The 19,066-nt window shown below is 35.2% G+C and overlaps 1 protein-coding gene and 1 pseudogene across 12 annotated transcripts in view; one reads left to right on the top strand and one right to left on the bottom strand.

The window, feature by feature from the left end:
* LOC102983561 (membrane cofactor protein) overlaps positions 1-19,066 on the top strand; it is a 61,192-nt gene that overhangs the window by 13,958 nt on the left and 28,168 nt on the right. For all 12 annotated transcript variants that reach the window (XM_055084105.1, XM_055084107.1, XM_055084104.1 and 9 more), the window contains exons 2-5: positions 1,539-1,727; positions 2,081-2,183; positions 11,823-11,908; positions 12,751-12,948. In XM_055084105.1, coding sequence (XP_054940080.1) covers positions 1,539-1,727; positions 2,081-2,183; positions 11,823-11,908; positions 12,751-12,948 — 576 coding nt within the window. The remainder of the gene's footprint in view (positions 1-1,538; positions 1,728-2,080; positions 2,184-11,822; positions 11,909-12,750; positions 12,949-19,066) is intronic.
* LOC129392049 (ubiquitin-60S ribosomal protein L40-like) lies at positions 4,653-7,869 on the bottom strand (annotated as a pseudogene).

The raw sequence follows: 19,066 nt of genomic DNA, 5'->3' as shown, positions 1-19,066 counted from the left end.
TTCTCTTCTTTGTTCGCACCGCTCCTGGGGTTCAGCTTTGGATTTGGCCCCACCTCTGCATGTAGGTCTCCTGAGGGCATCTGTTCTTCACTCAGCCAGGACGGGGTTAAAGTAGCAGCTGATTCGGGGGCTCTGGGTCACTCAGGCTGGCGTAGGGGCAGGAAGGGGTATGGAATGTGGGGTGAGCCTGTGGGTGGCAGAGGCCAGCATGACGTGGCAACAGCCTGAGGCGTGCCGTGTGTTCTCCCCGGGAAGTTGTCCCTGGATCTCGGGACCCTGGCAGGGGTGGGCTGCACAGGTTCCCAGGAGGGGAGGTGTGGGTAGTGACCTGTGCTTGCACACAGGGTTCTTGGTGGCAGCAGCAGCAGCCTTAGCATCTCATGCCTGTCTCTGGGGTCCGTGCTGGTAACCGTGGCTCACACCCGTCTCCTCCTTAGGTTCTTAACTTTATAAGAGAGGCCTCTGAATTCCTTTAGTCCCTTAGGACTTAATATGTCTCCATCACATTATTTTACATAATTTTTCTAACAGATTTGTTAGGTTATCAAGTGCCCAGCTAGTTAAAAGCAAGAGGACTTGCTGAGGTAGAAATGACATTATTCTAGGGAGTAAAAAACTCCCTCCCTCAACACCTCCCAAAAAAATCCCAGAAGTAAAAAATTCTAAAAGCATAACAATATAATAGCTTTACTGTTGGGATATATTGGATAAACAACCCAAACAGCTACCTCAGGGAGCTTCTGAGGAATGAGCAATCCATTGATCTGTGAAGGAAAGTTAAATTATATTTAAAGTAATGTCAAAGAGAGCAAGTTGTTTTTTCATGTAGTGCTTTTCAGATAGTACATTTTGATATTTACATGGTGTCTATTCATCACTTTTAAAATGCTCAATTCACTAATAGGAAACAAATGAAACGAAGTATTATTTTTTGAAATACTTCGGTCCATAGTTATTTTGATTTATGAATCCCACAAGGTGTATTTTATATTCATCTCTTACCATAGCATGTCTTGAGTACCAACTGAGTACAGAGTATAGTAGAAAAAGAAGGCATATGATCCCTGCCCTCTAGGACCTTGCCTTCTGAGAGGAAACTGAGCCTGAAATGACAAGTGATCATATGCTTATGTTTCAAACTATGGAAGAGTAATCTGAGCAGAGTGCTGTATACTGTAGGAGACTTCTTAGAGGAGAGGTGAGTTTTGAAATGAATTTAGAAAAAAGTGGGGAAGGATACATACCTAAAATGTATTTATATTTCAAAACTAAAAACATTGATGCTATCTCTTTAATTTACTGTTGAATAAAAATTCATCTTATTCCCTAACAAACCAAAAGCTAATAGGTTGTTATTTAATGTAAGTAAGGCACATACTCCACTACTACCACCAGTTGGGTAAAAGCATAGAACGGTCATTTAAAATCTTGCTAAGAACCTTTCCATTTATTCTGTACTACCTACCTGATGCCAGGCCACAGTCCCTGGCTGGTGAATGAGATAAAATATTTTTATGCTCTTATTCTCTTATACCTAGATGCCTGTGGTGAGCCACCAAAGTTTGAAACTATGCAGCTCCAGGGTGTGCCTAAACCCAGTTATAGCCCTGGGGACAGAATATATTATGAGTGTCGCCCAGGTTACCAGCCCAAGCGTCGTCCTCTTCCCATCTCTGCTCTTTGTCAGGATGATAATATGTGGTCACTTCTCCAGGAGGAGTGTACAAGTAAGTAAACACACTTTTTTTTTTTAATTCAAAAAACTTTTTTATTGCTCTAGAGATTTTTCACACATTTTAGGGTTCATATTTTGCGACTGAAATGATGGTTTTCTCATGTGAATGTAGGTTTTAGACAGCAGTGCATTCAGGCTTTGAAAAATCTCCAGGGAACCTTTTTTTTCACAGTTTGTTGCCTGGGTAAATGTGAATCTTCTTTGATGTTATAACAGTTAAAGAAAGAAAATAATAAAAGATAATAATATTCCCATGAATTCAAGTGAGCAATGTAGAATTTTGAATTTGATTCAAATCTGTTTTGAAACTGGTATAAAACAACGAATTTGAAATTTTCCTTTTAGGAAAACAGTGTCCTAACCTAGGGGATCCCACAAATGGCCAAGTACAGTACACAAATGGAAGTATTCTGTTTGGCTCACAGGTTCACTATGTTTGTAATGATGGGTAAGTAGGATTCTCCTTAGAGGAAATAATGTTATATGTTACTAAATCCATTTTCATTTTGCCTCTCTTCTTAAGCATTCCCACAAAGTTGATTTCATTTTGCTTGCTGTGTGAAAAGTCGTACTGTAGCCAAGTAACTCGGGTTTTTATGGAGACTGAAAAGATGTGTAACTAGTAGAAAGAAATTTAAATTGAAGGAAAGTAAAATTGTATAATACTTAGTATATGTATTAATAAACCTCTCATAAGCATTAAAAATGTGTTCATCATGGTGACTTTATCCTTGACAACACAATGCACCCTATTTAAAATGGCCTAAACTTTAGGCCATTAAAATGGCCGATTCTCAGAGGTGAAATAGGTTTATGGAACTGGGAGGTAGAGTTGCCAACTGAAGATATTCTTATATCAAAGTAATCTATAAGATGTCACGAGACCAAAAGTGACCTGGTAAGTTTAGACAATAATGTTGATCAAGATCTCTTAGTTGGAAAACCTTATTTTTAAAACTACTACAAAGTAGTGAAGCATCTCAAAAAGAGGTACTGAGGATTTAATAATAGCCTTTGTTTTACAGGGCTCTTTTAATAGCATATGTTAGGGATACTGAACATTTATAAAAAATGTGAATTTAAAAGGTAAATGTAATATGCTATGGAAACACAACTGGTTTTTTAATTTTGTCTGTGTATCCTGGTAGTTTACTGAGTTTATTTATTAGTTTTTACATTGTGTGTGTGTGTGTAATCTTTTTTTTTTTTTTTTTTTTTTTTGTGGTACGCGGGCCTCTCACTCTCCGTGGCATGTGGGATCTTCCCGGACCGGGGCACGAACCCGTGTCCCCTGCCTCGGCAGGCGGACTCTCAACCACTGCGCCACCAGGGAAGCCGTGTGTGTAATCTTTAGGATTTTTTATGTAGAAGATCATATCCTCTGCAAACCATGATAATTTTACTTCTTTCTTTCCAAGTTAGAAATATATTTCTTTTTCTTTCTTAATTGCTCTGACTAGAACTTCTAGTACCATGTTGAATAAAAGTGGTAAAAGCAGTTGTTCATGCCTGTTCTGATCTTAGAGGAAAACTTCCAGATTTTCACCACTGCGCATGATGTTTGCTGTTGGATTTTCATGTATGGAGTTTATTATCTTAAGCAGTTTCCTTCTGTTTCTAGTTTGTTAAGTATTTTTATTATGAAAAATATTGAATTTTATCAAATGCTTTTTCTGCCTCAATTGAGGTGACCATGTGGTTTTTTTTCCCTTTCATTCTTTTGATGTTGCATATTACATTGATTGATTTTTATGTGTTGAGCCGTCTCTTGCATTCTAGGAATAATTCCCACTTGGTCACGATGTTTAATCCTTTTAAAATGCTGCCAAATTGTTTGCTAGTATTGTGTTGAAGTTGTTTGCATCAGTGTTCTTAAGGGATAGTGGTCTCTAGCTTTCTTTTCTTGTAGTACCTTTATTGAATTTTGCTATCACAGTAATGCTTGTCTCATAGAATGAGTTTGGAAGACTTCCCTCCTTTTCAGTTTTTTTGAAAAGTTTGAGAAGGATTGGTATTACTTCTTTAAATGTTTGGTAGAAATCACCAGTGAAACCATCAGATCCAGGATTTTTCTTAATTGGGAGAATTTTGATTACTGATTCAATCTCCTTTCTAGTTACAGATCTATTCAGATTATCTGTTTTTGTGATTAAGTCTTGGTAGGTTTTGTGTTTCTAGGAATTTGTCCATTATATCTAGTTTATCCATTTGTGGCATAAAATTGTTCATAGTACTCTCATAATAGTTTTTATTTCTGTCAAATCTATAGTGATGTTCCTGCTTTCATTTCTGATTTTAGTAATTTGAGTCTAATCTTTGTTTTAGTCAATCTAAGGGTTTATCAATTTTGTCTCATTTTTTGAAGAACCATCTTTTAGTTTCATTGATATTCTCTTGTTTTGCTCTTTTTGTTGTTGTTTATCTCTGTTCTAATCTTTATTATTTGCTTCCTTCTGCTAACTTTGGGTTTATCTTTTTCTGGTTCCTTAAATTGTAAGCTTAGTTTGTTTTTTCAGAGCTATCGTTTCTTAATGTAAACATTTATAGCTATAAATTTCCTCCTTAGCACTGCTTTTGCTGAATCCCATAAGTTTTAGTATGTTATGTTTTCATTTCCATTCATGTAAAAGTATGTTCTAGGGGCTTCCCTGGTGGCGAAGTGGTTGAGAGTCCGCCTGCCGATGCAGGAGACACGGGTTCGTGCCCCAGTCTGGGAAGATCCCACATGCCGCGGAGCAGCGAGGCCCGCGAGCCTTGACCGCTGAGCCTGTGCGTCCGGAACCTGTGCTCCGCAACGGGAGAGGCCACAACAGTGAGAGCCCCGTGTACCGCAAAAAAAAAAAAAAAAAAAAAAAAAAAAGTATGTTCTAATTGCCCTGATTTCTTCTTTGAGCCATTGGTTGTTTAAAAGCATATTGTTTAATTTTCACAATTTTATGAATTTTACAGTTTTCCTTTTGATGTTGATTTTTAAATTCATCCTATTGTGGTCAGAGAATATACTTTTTATGATATCTGTCTTTTAAAATCTATTTATTAATATTAATTTGTGGCATAAAACAAGTATATTATTATTTATTAAATAATTAATTATGTTTTGAATAACGTTAATTTGTTTTCTAATTTGTCACCTAACATATGGTCTATCCTGGAAAATGTCCCACATGCTCTTGAAAAGACTGTGTATTCTGTTGTTGTTGGGTAGAGTGCTTTGTATATATCTGTGAGATCAGGTTGTTTTACTGTGCTGTTGAAGTCCTCTGTTTCCTTATTTATCTTCTGTCTAGTTGTTCTATCCATTATTGTGAGCGAGGTATTGCAGTCTCCAACTATTATGTAGAAATGCTTATTATGTAGAAATGCATATTTCTCCCTTCAATTCTGTCATTTTTTGCTTCATATATTTTGATAGCCTGTCATTAGGTGCATAAATGTTTATAATTGTTATATCTTCAGTACTGAATCCTTATTAATATAAAATGTACTTCTTTGTTTCTTGTAACCTTTTTTATTTAAAGTCTATTTTGTCAGATTTTAGTATAGCTACTCTACTGTCTTTTGGTTACTATTTGTGTGAAATATCGTTTTCCAGCCTTTCATTTTCACCCCAATTTGTGTCTTTGAATGTCAAGTGAGTCTCTTGTAGACAACATATAGTTGGATCATGTATTTTTATCCATTCTGCCAATCTCTGTCTTTTGATTGGAGAGTTTATTCCGTCTACACTTAATATAATTATTGACGAGGACGGATTTATTTCTATCATTGTGCTACTTGTTTTCTATATGCTTTATAGCTTTTTTCTAGTCCCTCATTTCCTGCATTACTGTTTTCTTTTGTGTGTAGTTGATTTTTGTAGTAAAATGTTTAAATTCCCTTCTCATTTCCTTTTGTGTATATTCTATAGTTATATTGTTTGTGGTTACCATGGGAATTATTATACATTTAACATTGTACATGGGAATTCCCTGGTGGTCCAGTGGTTAGGACTCTGCGCTTCTACTGTAGGGGGCACGGGTTCAATCCCTGGTTGGGGAACTAAGATCCCACAAGCCTCACGGGGTGGCCAAACAAAACAAAACAAACAAAATTGTACAGTTATAACACTCCAGTTTAAATTTATACCAGCTTACATTCAATAAATTACAAAAACAGTCCTTTATAGCTCCATCCTCACCCCTTTTGGTTGTTGATATCATACTACCCTCTACACAAATAATTGCATACTAGCTTCTACTTTAATTAATTATTTATTTATTTATTTTAAAATTTAGTCTTTTAAATCACCTATAGAAAGCAAAAACTGTAGTTGCAAACCACTGTTTCAGTAATGCTAGTTTTTATCATTGCCTTTGTATTTACTTTTACTGAGATATTTATTTATACATAGGGCTTTGAGTCCCTTCATTCCTTTTTCAGTACTCCCTTGAGCATTTCTTCTTGAGAAGTATAGTGGTCACAGACTTGCTAAGCTTTTAATTCTGGGATTCTGGGTATGTCTTAATTTCTCCCTCACTTTTGATGCTCAGTTTTGCTGGGATAGAGGATTTTTGGTTGACAGTTGTGTTTTTTTGTTTGTTTGTTTGTTTTAGCATTTTGACTATATCAATCCACGGTCTTCTGGTCTCTGAGTTTCTAATGACAAATCTTAATTAGTATCCCTTGTATGGGATGATTCACTTCTCTCATGCAGCTTTCAGCATTCTTTGTCTTTTGAACGTCTGATTATCATGTATCTTGGTAAGATGAATATAAAGAGACCCGCACTTAGAATTTTAAGCTTTTGGCATATTTGTTTCTTTTATCAAATTTGGGAAGTTTTCAGCCATTATTTCTTCAAGTGTTCTCTCTGTCCCTTTTGCTCTATCTTCTCCTTCTGAGAGTCCCACAGTTTATATGTTGGTCTGCTTGTTGGTGTCCCACAGATCCCTTAGGCTTTGTTCACTTTTCTTCAATCTTTTTTCTTTCTGTTTCTTAGAGTCAATAATTTCCATTACCCTATCTCAATTTCACTAATTCTTTTTTCTTCTCAAGTATGCCTTTAATTCTTCCAGTGACTTTTTCATTTCCATTAATGTACTTTTCAACTCCAGAATTTACTTTTGGATTCTTTTTAGGTTTTCTAGCTCCTATTGATATTTCCATTCTGTTCACATATTGTTCTCTTGACTTTCTACATTTCTTCCTTTAGTTCTTTGTGCATCTTTATCCCAGTTATTTCTTTCAAATTTTACTGAGGCTCCAGGGTGGGGCTTAGGCAGGGAGCAACCCTGTGGGCAAAAGAAGAGCCAGTGGAGAGGATGTATCTGACCTTCTTCTTGGGGCACAGGTTGTTGGTTTGGCCACACTTCTTCTTGTGGCAGTTGACAGCACTGGTGTGCATGTGAGCATAACACTTGCAGCAGATCATTTTGTCGCAGTTGTACTTCTGGGAAAGCTGGCAGAGGGAAGACTTGATGATAACACCCTGCAGGTGAAGCACCAAGTGTAGGGTGGATTCTTTCTGGATATTATAGTCTGAGAGAGTACAGCCACCCTCAGCTATTTGTCTGCAAAAATCAGACTCTGTTGGTGAGACAGGGTGTCCTCAGTGTCTTTGATTTTGGTTTTGACATTCTCACTGGTGACACTGAGCTTGACCTCAAGAGTGATGGTCTTGCCCATCAGGGTCTTCACAAAGATCTGCTGTTTGGCTTCTTCATTGGCTTCTCTGTGTCTGCTGTTTGGCTGCTTCCCTGAAGAAAAATGGGGTGGCAGAACTGGCATCCATTAATTTCCATTGAGAGTGCCTTCACAGGACATTAAAAGTCTTTGTTTGATAGATTTGTCATGAGGTCTCCTTCAGAAAAAAATTCTGTTCATGTATTTTTCCACTGTAAGAGCCATATTTTTCCTTTCCCATTTCTTTGTATACCTTACAACTTTTTTGTTGAATCAATATTTGAATCTAATAATGTGGTAACTCTGGAAATCAGATTCTGCCTGCTACCTAGAGCTTACTGTTTTATGGGTTTTTTTGTTTTGTTTTAGTTTGGTTTTTTTTTTTTTAACATCTTTATTGGAGTATAACTGTTTTACAATAGTGTGTTAGTTTCTCCTTTACAACAAAGTGAATCAGTTATACATATACATATGTTCCCATATCTCTTCCCTCTTGCATCACCCTCCCTCCCACCCTCCCTATCCCACCCCTCTCATGGTCACAAAGCACAGAGGTGATCTCCCTGTGCTATGCGGCAGCTTCCCACTAGCTATCTAATTTACATTTGGTAGTGCATATATGGGGTCAGGTTTTTAAATTTAGATATAAGAAAGTTCAATATTCTATAAATAAGAATATCTTAAGTACTCATGAACATAACAAGAAGTATAATGTAGTGTCCAATTAATTGATTAGTAGTAAGGTCCTCTGTTCCCTTAAGAAACTATAATATAGTTAATTAAAGGAGATAACCAGAAAATACAAGTTAATGGTTCCTGAAATACATTGTCAATGGTTTCTGCCTACTGGCTTTAAGAACAACTGTTTATATCTAATATTCAACAAAATATTTTGCATCAAAATAATTATCTTACTTGTAACAAAAGCAGCTGGAGAAGATGATCATAGCAATTATGCAGACAGCCATAGAAATGAGCAAAGCCAGCCATCGAATGCTGCCATCGAAAAATGGACCTGATAATGGAAGTAAACAATGAAAAAGACATATTACCTTTCGATCACATCTTAAAAGGAAAAAATAACTTGTAGTGTTGAACTCTAGAAAGCTTGCTTATTGTTAAAACCAGAGAAAATATTTCACTGAGAATCATGATTGCACTTTTCTCTGCTAACCTACCTATAACAACAGGGGGCAGTGTAGGTTGTAAATACTGGTTACATAAGTTGGTCCGACAACATTCTATTGTCCGGCGTAGCTGGGCTTTTGGTGAATCCTAAAGGAAGAAAATTAGAAATAATCTGATACACGAAACTGATAATTAATTTTTAAAATATTCATAAAATACAGTTTCTAATTCAGTGAGTGAAAAGGACCTGCTAAGTTTGTGTGAAAGTGATTATTGAAAAATTTAAATCTATCGTGAAATAGTGTTGTAAAGACTCTAAAATGTTTTTTCTTAAGAAGAATGTATGTATGTGCATGGTGTGTTAGAACACTAGACTATAACTTAATTACAGATAAACAAAAGTTTATATATATTTTTCACCCAAAATTTGGCATATCTTAAGATATGACTATTCATTTGTTTTTAGTAAAAAAGTATTTAAAATCATGAGATCTTTTCCTAAAAAACATGGGTAATACATTTTATTACAGTGATAGACTAGCAGGGTAAATATGATCTCATAGTAGTATTGAGACTTAGTTGGATGAGACTTAAGATCTGACTAAAAAGTGGAGCGTGTCCTAGGCCAAAGAAATGACAGGTTAGAAAAGGTAGTCAAGTAGGCAGAAGATACAGTTGATTCTGCCTATAACAACTATGTTGAAACTAATGAACCTGGTATGGAAGCAAGTTGAAGTGTATGTGGTGAGGATAAGGGCAAAATATAGAAACAATATTTCTGAGAGTTTTTGGGAGACCACCAACCAGATATGTGTCCCTAATAGATCAGAAAATGAGCACAGGGAAAGACTGTAGTCATGGGAACAGATACCAAAAATTATATGTGAAGTTTTATTTGATTAAAAGTACAGTATTTGAGAAGTTCTTAACTTGAATGCTGACATTTCAGCACTACCTGGAAGAAGTGCCATTCCAGACCAAAACAGTAACAGAAAGGAATTGTCTGTCGTCATAGAAGTAGCAAGAATATAAGCAGAAATCAACCTTCTTATTCTTAAATATCAGATGGGTAGAAAGGAGAAACCCCGGTATAATCAGGTATTCCTTTAAAAATGTGAAAATGAGATTCCATAGGGGAATCTATATGGGATTCAACTATGTTGAATAAGAGTGGTGAGAGTGGGCAACCTTGTCTTGTTCCTGATCTTAGTTGAAATGGTTTCAGTTTTTTGATTGTTGTATGGTGTCTCTGTGCTGAGGAGCAGCCTGACATATAAACTTGAAGGTCGTCTCAGCTTTTTTCTGAGCCTTTCTCTGGGCAGGCGGAATCATTTTCTAATTTTTTTCCACATGACAGTTATTTTTGAATGTCCTAGTGTTTAACGTCTGGCTCCTGTTAGTGGAAAAAAAGTAAAAGTGAAGGGGAGGGGCAAAGGATGCTGGATTTTAAATCCCTTGAATATCATATGTCCAGTGTTGAAGGAGCTTGAAAAAGTTGGGGGAAGTGTGACAACAAAGGCTGCCCACCTCTTTTTCTGCTTCTCTGTGATCAGAAGCAGCAGTGATAAAAACACAAATCCCTGATACTTGGAGGGCAGATTCCTTTTTGCCCACCCTAGCTCCCACAGGCTACTTATAAGCTGCTCTAGCAACACGTGTACAGATGCTAGCTGGTGGGGGGGGGGGGCGGATAGGTAGCTGCCACTGTGCTAAGAGCTAAAATTGACTGAAATCAAGTTAATTTACCTAAGTCTTCTCCTAGTAATTGCAAGCCATGAACAGATTCTAGACTTCCAAAATAGTGATATCAGGCAGATTCTGTCAGTGTCATCATCAAGGTGGGGAGACAGATTTCTGTTGCCACTTATTTTGCCATCATCCCAGAATCCTCTCCTAATGCATTATAATCTAGAATCAATGAATTAGCCTTTGGGGAAAAGTCCTCTGGAAGTGGGTACAGGCAGTTACACTGCGTATTTTTTAACTTGATCAAGTAAAAATAGCGGAATATCCAGTGAATGTTTCACTGGAACATATAGAAGGGTTACTAGGCACCAAGAGTTTAAGATGTAGAGTCAAGGAAGTTGTAGCCCTCTTGAGAAACACAATATATAGAGAGAGGCATCAGAGCAAAATAGTAAATGAAAAGTACCAAGTAGATAGAATCATTCATGATCATTACAATGAGAGTCCAGAAGGAGAAGAGTGTATTAGGAATTTAAATCATTGGAGAATATTTCATTGAGTAGTATTCCTGAACTACTACTAGAAAGATACAGGCATACCTTGGAGATATCGCAGGTTCATTTCCAGTCCACTGCAATAAAGCAAATCAAATTAGTTTTTTACATACATTTATACTATACTGTAGTCTGGTAAGTGTGCAATAGAATTATGTCTAAAAAAATGTATATACCTTAATTTAAAAATACTGTATTACCAAAAGATGCTAACCGTAATCTGAACCTCAGAGTCATAGTAGTAACATTAAAGACATTGATCACAGATCACTATAACAAGTATAATAGTAGTAATAAAGTTTGAAATATGTGAGATTTACCAAAATGTGACACAGAGACATGAAGTGAGCAAACATTTTTGGGAAAATGGCACAAATAGACTTGTTTGATGCAGGGTTGCCATACACCTTCAATTTGTTAAAAACTTAATAAAGTGAAGAGCAGTAAGATGAGGTATGCCTGTATTCTGAATATTAATAAAGAATCTAAAGAATGTTATCTAAAGAATGTTTAAAAAAGCTAAAACTTACCTAGTACTCACTACACTACATGCCAGATGCTAACTCATCCAATCCTCGAAACAGTCCTATGAGGTATGTAGTGTTACCCCCCTTTTCATAGATGAGGAAACTGAGCAAGAGAACCTTGCCTAAGGGGCTTGCCCAAGCTCAAATAAGTTAGTCTTAGAGCTGGAACTTGAATCCAGGCAGGCAAGCTCTAGGGCCTGATCTGTCTGCTCAGTCCTTACTGAGCAGAATGGTGTAAGCAAAAGGGTAGAGAAGTGAACGTGTGATGCATTTGCCAGAGATAGCAGAGGGGCTACACAGACAACATGACAGAGTAATTTAGACAATTTGCTGTGGGTCAATGTCTGGTCACATGCAGAAACTCTATTTAATTAAGTTGCATATTTAGTTAGCACTTACATTATATTTTGTTTAAGGAACTTCTCCTTCAAATTACTGTAGTGCAGGAAAACAACCATATAAAATTGTTTTCATTATTATGTCCATCTTGTAACTACTAAAGAACATAGTAACTTTTCTTTTCTCATTTAGTTATTTCTTAATTGGAACAAGTATTCTATACTGTGACATTTCTGAAAGTACTGTGAACTGGAGTGATCATCCTCCAATATGTGAAAGTAAGTATATTCTCTCTTTAGAATATAGAGGAGCAGTTCTCAAACTTTGGGCCTCAGGACCCCTTTATGCTTTTAAATTAACATAGACACCAATGAACTTTTCTTTATGTGGGTTATGTCTATTGCTATTATTATATTGGAATTAAAACTGAAAAGTTTTTAAAATAATTATTATTCATTTTTAAGAAGAGTAAGCACAATACCTGTTAGTATATACAACGTACTTTTATGAAAAATCAAAAATTTCCAAAACAAATAGTGGCATTGTTTTACATTTTTGCAAATTTCTTCAATATCTGGCTTAAAGGAAGACATCTGGATTCAGTCTCTTGCAAAATCACACAATTTATAGCCTCTGGAAAACTTCACCATACACTTGTAAGGATGAAAGTGAAAAATGATGATAATACTTGGTATTAATGTGAAGAACTGACTTAGTGAATAGATATATTTATAAATTATGAAGTGTTTCTCAACCAGCACTGAGTTCTGTTATTAATCATAATTATATTGTATCATTAAATTGTCAACATCTCTAATGATGAGAACAAAACTTAGTATGGCCTTGCAGATAAATAAATGTGTTTCATACAGGTTTTTAATGTCGTTTTTTAAGAAAATTAGTTTTATTTTAAATAATTCACTTCTAAATTAATAGTTTGAATTTAGGATAATACATTTTCTCATAGAAACCTTCTAAATGGATATTGGATTCACAACTAGCTTGTAGAAATCATATGTTAATGAATTTATTGAAGGCAATTTATAGACCTTTACTAATTGCTGTTTAATCTTTTGCCTTTCCTTTTGCCTTTTATGTCTTCTATTTTTCCCTTTCTAAGAGATTAAGTGTAAACCACCTGAAAAAATTCTAAATGGAAAATACACAAATAGCCACAAGGATATATTTGAATACGGTGAAGTAGTAACTTATAGTTGTGATGCTTCAAGTGGAACAGATCAATATTCACTTGTTGGAGAGAGCAGTCTTACTTGTATTGAAAGTGACAAATGGAGTAGTGACCCTCCTCAGTGTAAAGGTAATAATATTTCCATTTATTTTCTTCTTAATTTGTAAATACTGTAGAAACGCTTTGTAAATTGTTTTACTTACAAGTAAAAACAGCCATATGTGCTTGATCCTCCTGTTAAATTGGTTTCTAACTTAATTTAATACCTCTACTTGTAGAGCTTACCCCCTCTCACCCCACAGGTTCTTGGCATTTCAGTTTATACATTGTGAACTACTGTGTATAAGCATGAGTTAGGACTTCTTTCCATGAAAAGCATCAAAAAATTCAACACACACTTTCTTAAACATAAGAAAGTGTTATCTTGTATTACAAGAAGTCTGACAGTTTTGGCTACAGGAAATCATAGTGTAAATTGTAAAAGATTAATTGTCTCACAGATATGATTTATAAACTCTGGGCAAATCTCACTTAAAAACAATGTTTAAGGCATTAGATCATGATCAAAAGCAGGGAGACACTAGAGGGATTTTTACTCTTGAAAGAAAGGGTCCACTGAATAATAGCAAAATATTTACTCTTCTCAAGTGAACATGGAACGTTCTCTAATACCATATTCTAGGCAATAAGATAATTGTTAACAAATTTCAAATAATTGAAATCATTCAGAGTACATTATCTGATCAAACTGGGATGAATGTAGAAATCAAAACATAAATCTAGAATATCCCCAAATATTTGAAAAATTATGCAGACACTTACAACTAATAAATAAATCAAAGACAAAGTACTAACAAGGGAAATAAGAAAGTGCTTCGAATATAATAAAAATGAAACACAGCATATCAAAATATCAGAACTTGTGGGATACAGCAAAAGCATTGCTTAGAAGGATATTTAAACCATGAAATACTTATATTGGAAAAAGAAAACTCTCAAATCAATAATCTGAACTTCTACCATAAGGAACTAAAAAAAAAGAGCAACTTAAAACCCAATAGGAAATAATAAAGACAGAGAAAAAATCAATGATATTGAAAAGAGAAATAATAGAGAGAATTAAATCAATACCTGCTTCTTGGAGAAGATTGATAAAATGGATAAACCTATAGGTAGTTTGACAGGAAAACAGAAGATACAAATTACCAGTATCAAGAGTGAAAAAGAGGAGGTCACTACATATACTGCAGACATTTAAAGAACAGTAAAGGAATAAAACAAACAACTTTATGCCTGTAAATTTGACAACTTAAACCTTCTTGCATGTAGATTTTGTCTTTCCTTTTGTTATTGTGGTATATCACATTGATAGATTTCCATATGTTGAACCATCCTTGTGCAGAAGGAAATTTTGTCAAATGCATAAATAGCATTTGACAGAATTCAACATCCATTCATGATAAAAACCCTCATGAAGGTGGGTATAGCAGGAACATATCTCAACATAATAAAGGTGATTTATGACAAACCCACAGCCAACATAATCAAAGGTGAGAAGCTGAAAGCCTTCCTGAAATTCAGGAACAAGACAAGGATGCCCACTCTCATGACTTCTATTCAACATAGTATTGGAAGTCACAAAAGAAAAAAATAAAAGCTATCCAAAATAGAAAGGAATAAGTAAAACTGTCACTATTTACAGATGACATAATACTCTATATAGAGAATGCTACTCTACACAAAAACTATTGGAACTAATATATGAATTCAGCAAGGTAAGAGGATACACGATGAATATACAGAAATCTGTTATGTTTCTTTACCCTAATAATGAAATGTCAGAAAGAGTAAGTTAAAAAAACAATTCCATTTAAAATTGCGTCTAAAAACAGACAAACAAACAAAAAACCTAGGAATAGACTTAACCAATGAAGTGAAAGACCTATACACTGAAAACTATAAAACATTGATAAAGGAATCTGAACATGATTCGAAGAAATGGAAAAATATACTGTGCCCTTGGATTGGAAGAATTAATATTGCTAAAATGGCCATACTACCCAAACCAATCTACAGATTTAATGCAATCCTTATAAAAATACCTGTGACATTGTTCACAGAACTAGAACAAATAATCCTAAAATTTATATGGAACCATAAAAGACCCAGAATTGCCAAAGCAATACTGAGAAAAAAGAAGAAAGCTCAAGATATAACCCTTCCTTGACTTTAGACTATACTACAAAGGTACAGTAATCAAAGCAGCATGGTGTTGGCACAAAAATAGACATGTAGATCAATGGAAAAGAGAACCTACTCCATCGTAGTTCAATGGAACAGAGTAGAGAACCCAGAAATAAACCCATGCACCTATGGTCAATTAATCTACAACAAAGGGGCAAGAATATACAATGGAGAAAAGACAGTCTCTTCAACAAGTGGTCTTATGAAAGCTGGACAGCTGCATGTAATACAATGAAATTAGAACATTCCCTCACACCATATACAAAAATAAACTGAAATTGTGTAAAGGCCTAAATGTAAGACATGACACCATGAAACATAGGCAAAACACTCTGACAAAAGTTGTAGCAATATTTTCTTAGGTCAGTGTCCCAAGGCAAAAGAAACAAAAGCAAAAATAAACAAATGGGACCTAATCAAACTTAAAAGCTTCTGCACAGCAAAGGAAACCATTAACAAAACCAAAAGACAACCTATGGAATGAGAGAAAATATTTGCAAATGATGCAGATGACAAGAGGTTAATATCCAGAGTACACAAACAGCTCATACAACTCAATATTAAATAAACAAACAACACAATCAAAAAATGGGCAGAAGACCTAAATAGACGTTTCTCTAAAGAAGACATACAGATTGCCTACATGTATATGAAAAGATGCTCAACATCACTAATTATTAGAGAAATGCAAATCAAAACCACAAGGTGTTACCACTGGTCAGAATGGCTGTCATCAAAAAGTCTATAAATAATAAATGTTGGAGAGGGTGTGGAGAAAAGGGCACCCTCTTGCACTGTTGGTGGGAATGTAAAGTGATGCAGCCAGTAAAGAAGACAGTCTGGAGGTTACTTAAAAACCAAAAATAGAGCTATGATCCAGTAATCCCACTCCTGGGTATATGTCTGGGAAAAGCGAAAACTCTAATTCAAAAAGGTACATGCACTCCCAATGTTCATAGCAGCACTATTTACAATAGCCAAGACATAGAAGTAACCCATGTGCTCATCAACAGGTGATTGGATTAAGATGTTTTGTGTGTCTGTGTGTCTGTGTGTGTGTGTCTGTATTTGTGTGTATTGGCATATTAGCGTTAAAAAAGAATAAAATAGTTACATTTTAGCAACATGGATGGACTTAGAGAATATTATGCTTAGTGAAGTAAGTAAGACAGAAAGACAAATACTATATGATATCAGCTATATGTGAAATAAAAAAAATAATACAAATGATTCTATATGCAAAACAGAAACAGACTCACAGATGAAGAAAACAAACTTATGATTACCAAAGGGAAAGGGGAGGAGGGCAACAAATTAGGGGCATGGATTTAACAAATACAAACTACTATATGTAAAATGAAGAAGCAACAAGTATTTGCTATATAGCACAGGGAATTATATCCAATATCTGGTAATAACCCGTAATGGAATATAATCTAAAGAATAACCAAACAACAAATCACTATGCTGGACACCTGAAACTAACACAATATTGTAAATCACCTATACTTCAATAAAACATTATAAAAAACCTTCTCATGAAGTGTACTGCAGGCCCCATGTCCTCACTGGGGAATGATACCAAACATTTAAGGAATAAATAGTAGCAGCCCTACACAAAGTTTTCAAGAAAACTAAAGAGATAGGAATACTTCTTAACTCATTTCATGAGGACAGCACTGCTCTGATACCAAAACCAGACAGAAACATTGCAAGAAAATTACAGACAATATACAAAATGGGCATAGAACTAAAACTTCTTAAAATATTAATAAATCAAATCCTTGCCTATAAACACATAAGAATACATCGTAATTAAACAGGATTTATTCCATGAATGCATGGATGATTCAAATTTAAAAATTAATCAGTGCAATTTATCATATCAAGAAACTTTGAAGAAGAAAAAAAAAATACTCTTGCATTCCTATACACTAACAACGAAAGATCAGAAAGAGAAATTAAGAAAACAATCCCATTCACAAATGCAACAAAAAGTAAAATAACTAGGAATAAACCTACCTAAGGAGGTAAAAGACCTGTACTCAGAAAACTATAAGACACTGATGAAAGAAATCAAAGATGACACAGATGGAGAGATAAACCATGTTCTTGGATTGGAAGAATCAAATTGTGAAAATGACTATACTACAGAAAGCCATCTACAGATTCAATGAAATCCCTATCAAATTACCAGTGACATTTTTTACAGAACTAGAACAAAAAATCTTAAAATTTGTGTGGAGACACAAAAGTCCCCGAATAGCCAAAGCAATCTTGAGGGGAAAAAATGGACCTGGAGGAATCAGACTCCCTGACTTCAGACTATACTACAAAGTTACAGTAATCAAGACAATATGGTACTGCCAAAAATACAGAAATATAGATCAATGGAACAGGATAGAAAGCCCTGCGACAAACTCACACATCTATGGTCAACTAATCTATGACAAAGGAGCCAAGGATATACAATGGAGAAAAGACAGTCTCTTCAATAAGTGGTGCTAGGAAAACTGGCCACATACATGTAAAAGAATGAAATTAGAACACTCCCTAACACGTACACAAAATAAACTCAAAATGGATTAAAGACCTAAATGTATGACCAGGCACTATAAAACTCTTAGAGGAAAACATAGGAAGAACACTCTCTGACATAAATCAGAGCAAGATCTTTTTTGACCACCTCCTAGAGAAATGGAAATAAAAACAAAAATAAACAAATGGGACCTAATGAAAGTTAAAAGCTTTTGCACAACAAAGGAAACTCAGATCCTTTTTGACCACCTCCTAGAGAAATGGAAATAAAAACAAAAATAAACAAATGGGACCTAATGAAAGTTAAAAGCTTTTGCACAACAAAGGAAACTCTAAAAAAGACAAAAAGACAACCCTAAGAATGGAGGAAATAGTTGCAGACGAATCAACGGACAAAGGATTAATCCCCAAAATATATAAACAGCTCATGCAACTCAATATGAAAAAAACAAACAACCCAATCAATAAATGGGCAGGAGACCTAAATAGACATTTCTCCAAAGAAGACATACAGATAGACAAAAGGCACATGAAAAGCTGCTCAACATCACTAATTATTACAGAAATGCAAATCAAAACTGCAGTGAGGTAACACCTCATACCAGTTAGAATGGGCATCATCAGAAAATCTACAAAGAATAAATGCTGGAGAGGGTGTGGAGAAAAGGGAACCCTCTTGCACTGTTGTTGGGAATGTAAATTGATACAGCCACTTTGGAGAACAGTATGGAGGTTCCTTAAAAAGCTAAAAATAGAATTACCATATGAGCCAGCAATCCCACTACTTAGCATATACCCAGAGCAAACCATAATTCAAAAAGACGCATGCACCGCAATGTTCATTGCAGCACTATTTACAATAGCCAGGACATGGAAGCAACCTAAATGCCCATCGACAGACGAATGGATAAAGAAGATGTGGTACATATATACAATGGAATATTACTCAGCCATAAAAAGGAACGAAATTGGGTCATTTGTAGAGACGTTGATGAATCTAGAGACTGTTATACAGTGAAGTAAGTCAGAAAGAGGAAAACAAATATCGCATATTAACGCATATATGTGGAACCTGGAAAAATGGTACAGATGAACTGGTTTGCAGGGCAGAACTTGAGACACAGATTTAGAGAACAAACATATGGACACCAAGGGGGGAAAGCGGCAGGGGGTGGGGGTGGAGGTATGATGAATTGGGCGATTGGGATTGACATGTATACACTGATGTGTATAAAATTGATGACTAATAAAAACCTGCTGTATAAAAATAAAATAAAATTCAAACAAAAACAAAAAGTCACATGCACCCCACTGTTCATTGCAGCACTATTTACAATAGCTAGGTCATGGAAGCAACCTAAATGCCCATCAACAGATGAATGGATAAAGAAGATGTGGTACATATATACAATGGAATATTACTCAGCCATAAAAAGGAGCAAAATTGGGTCATTTGTAGAGACGT

Source organism: Physeter macrocephalus, chromosome 4 (assembly GCF_002837175.3).
Source record: "Physeter macrocephalus isolate SW-GA chromosome 4, ASM283717v5, whole genome shotgun sequence".
In the NCBI taxonomy this organism is placed as follows: domain Eukaryota; kingdom Metazoa; phylum Chordata; class Mammalia; order Artiodactyla; family Physeteridae; genus Physeter; species Physeter macrocephalus.
This window is presented reverse-complemented; position numbering and strand designations above follow the sequence as displayed.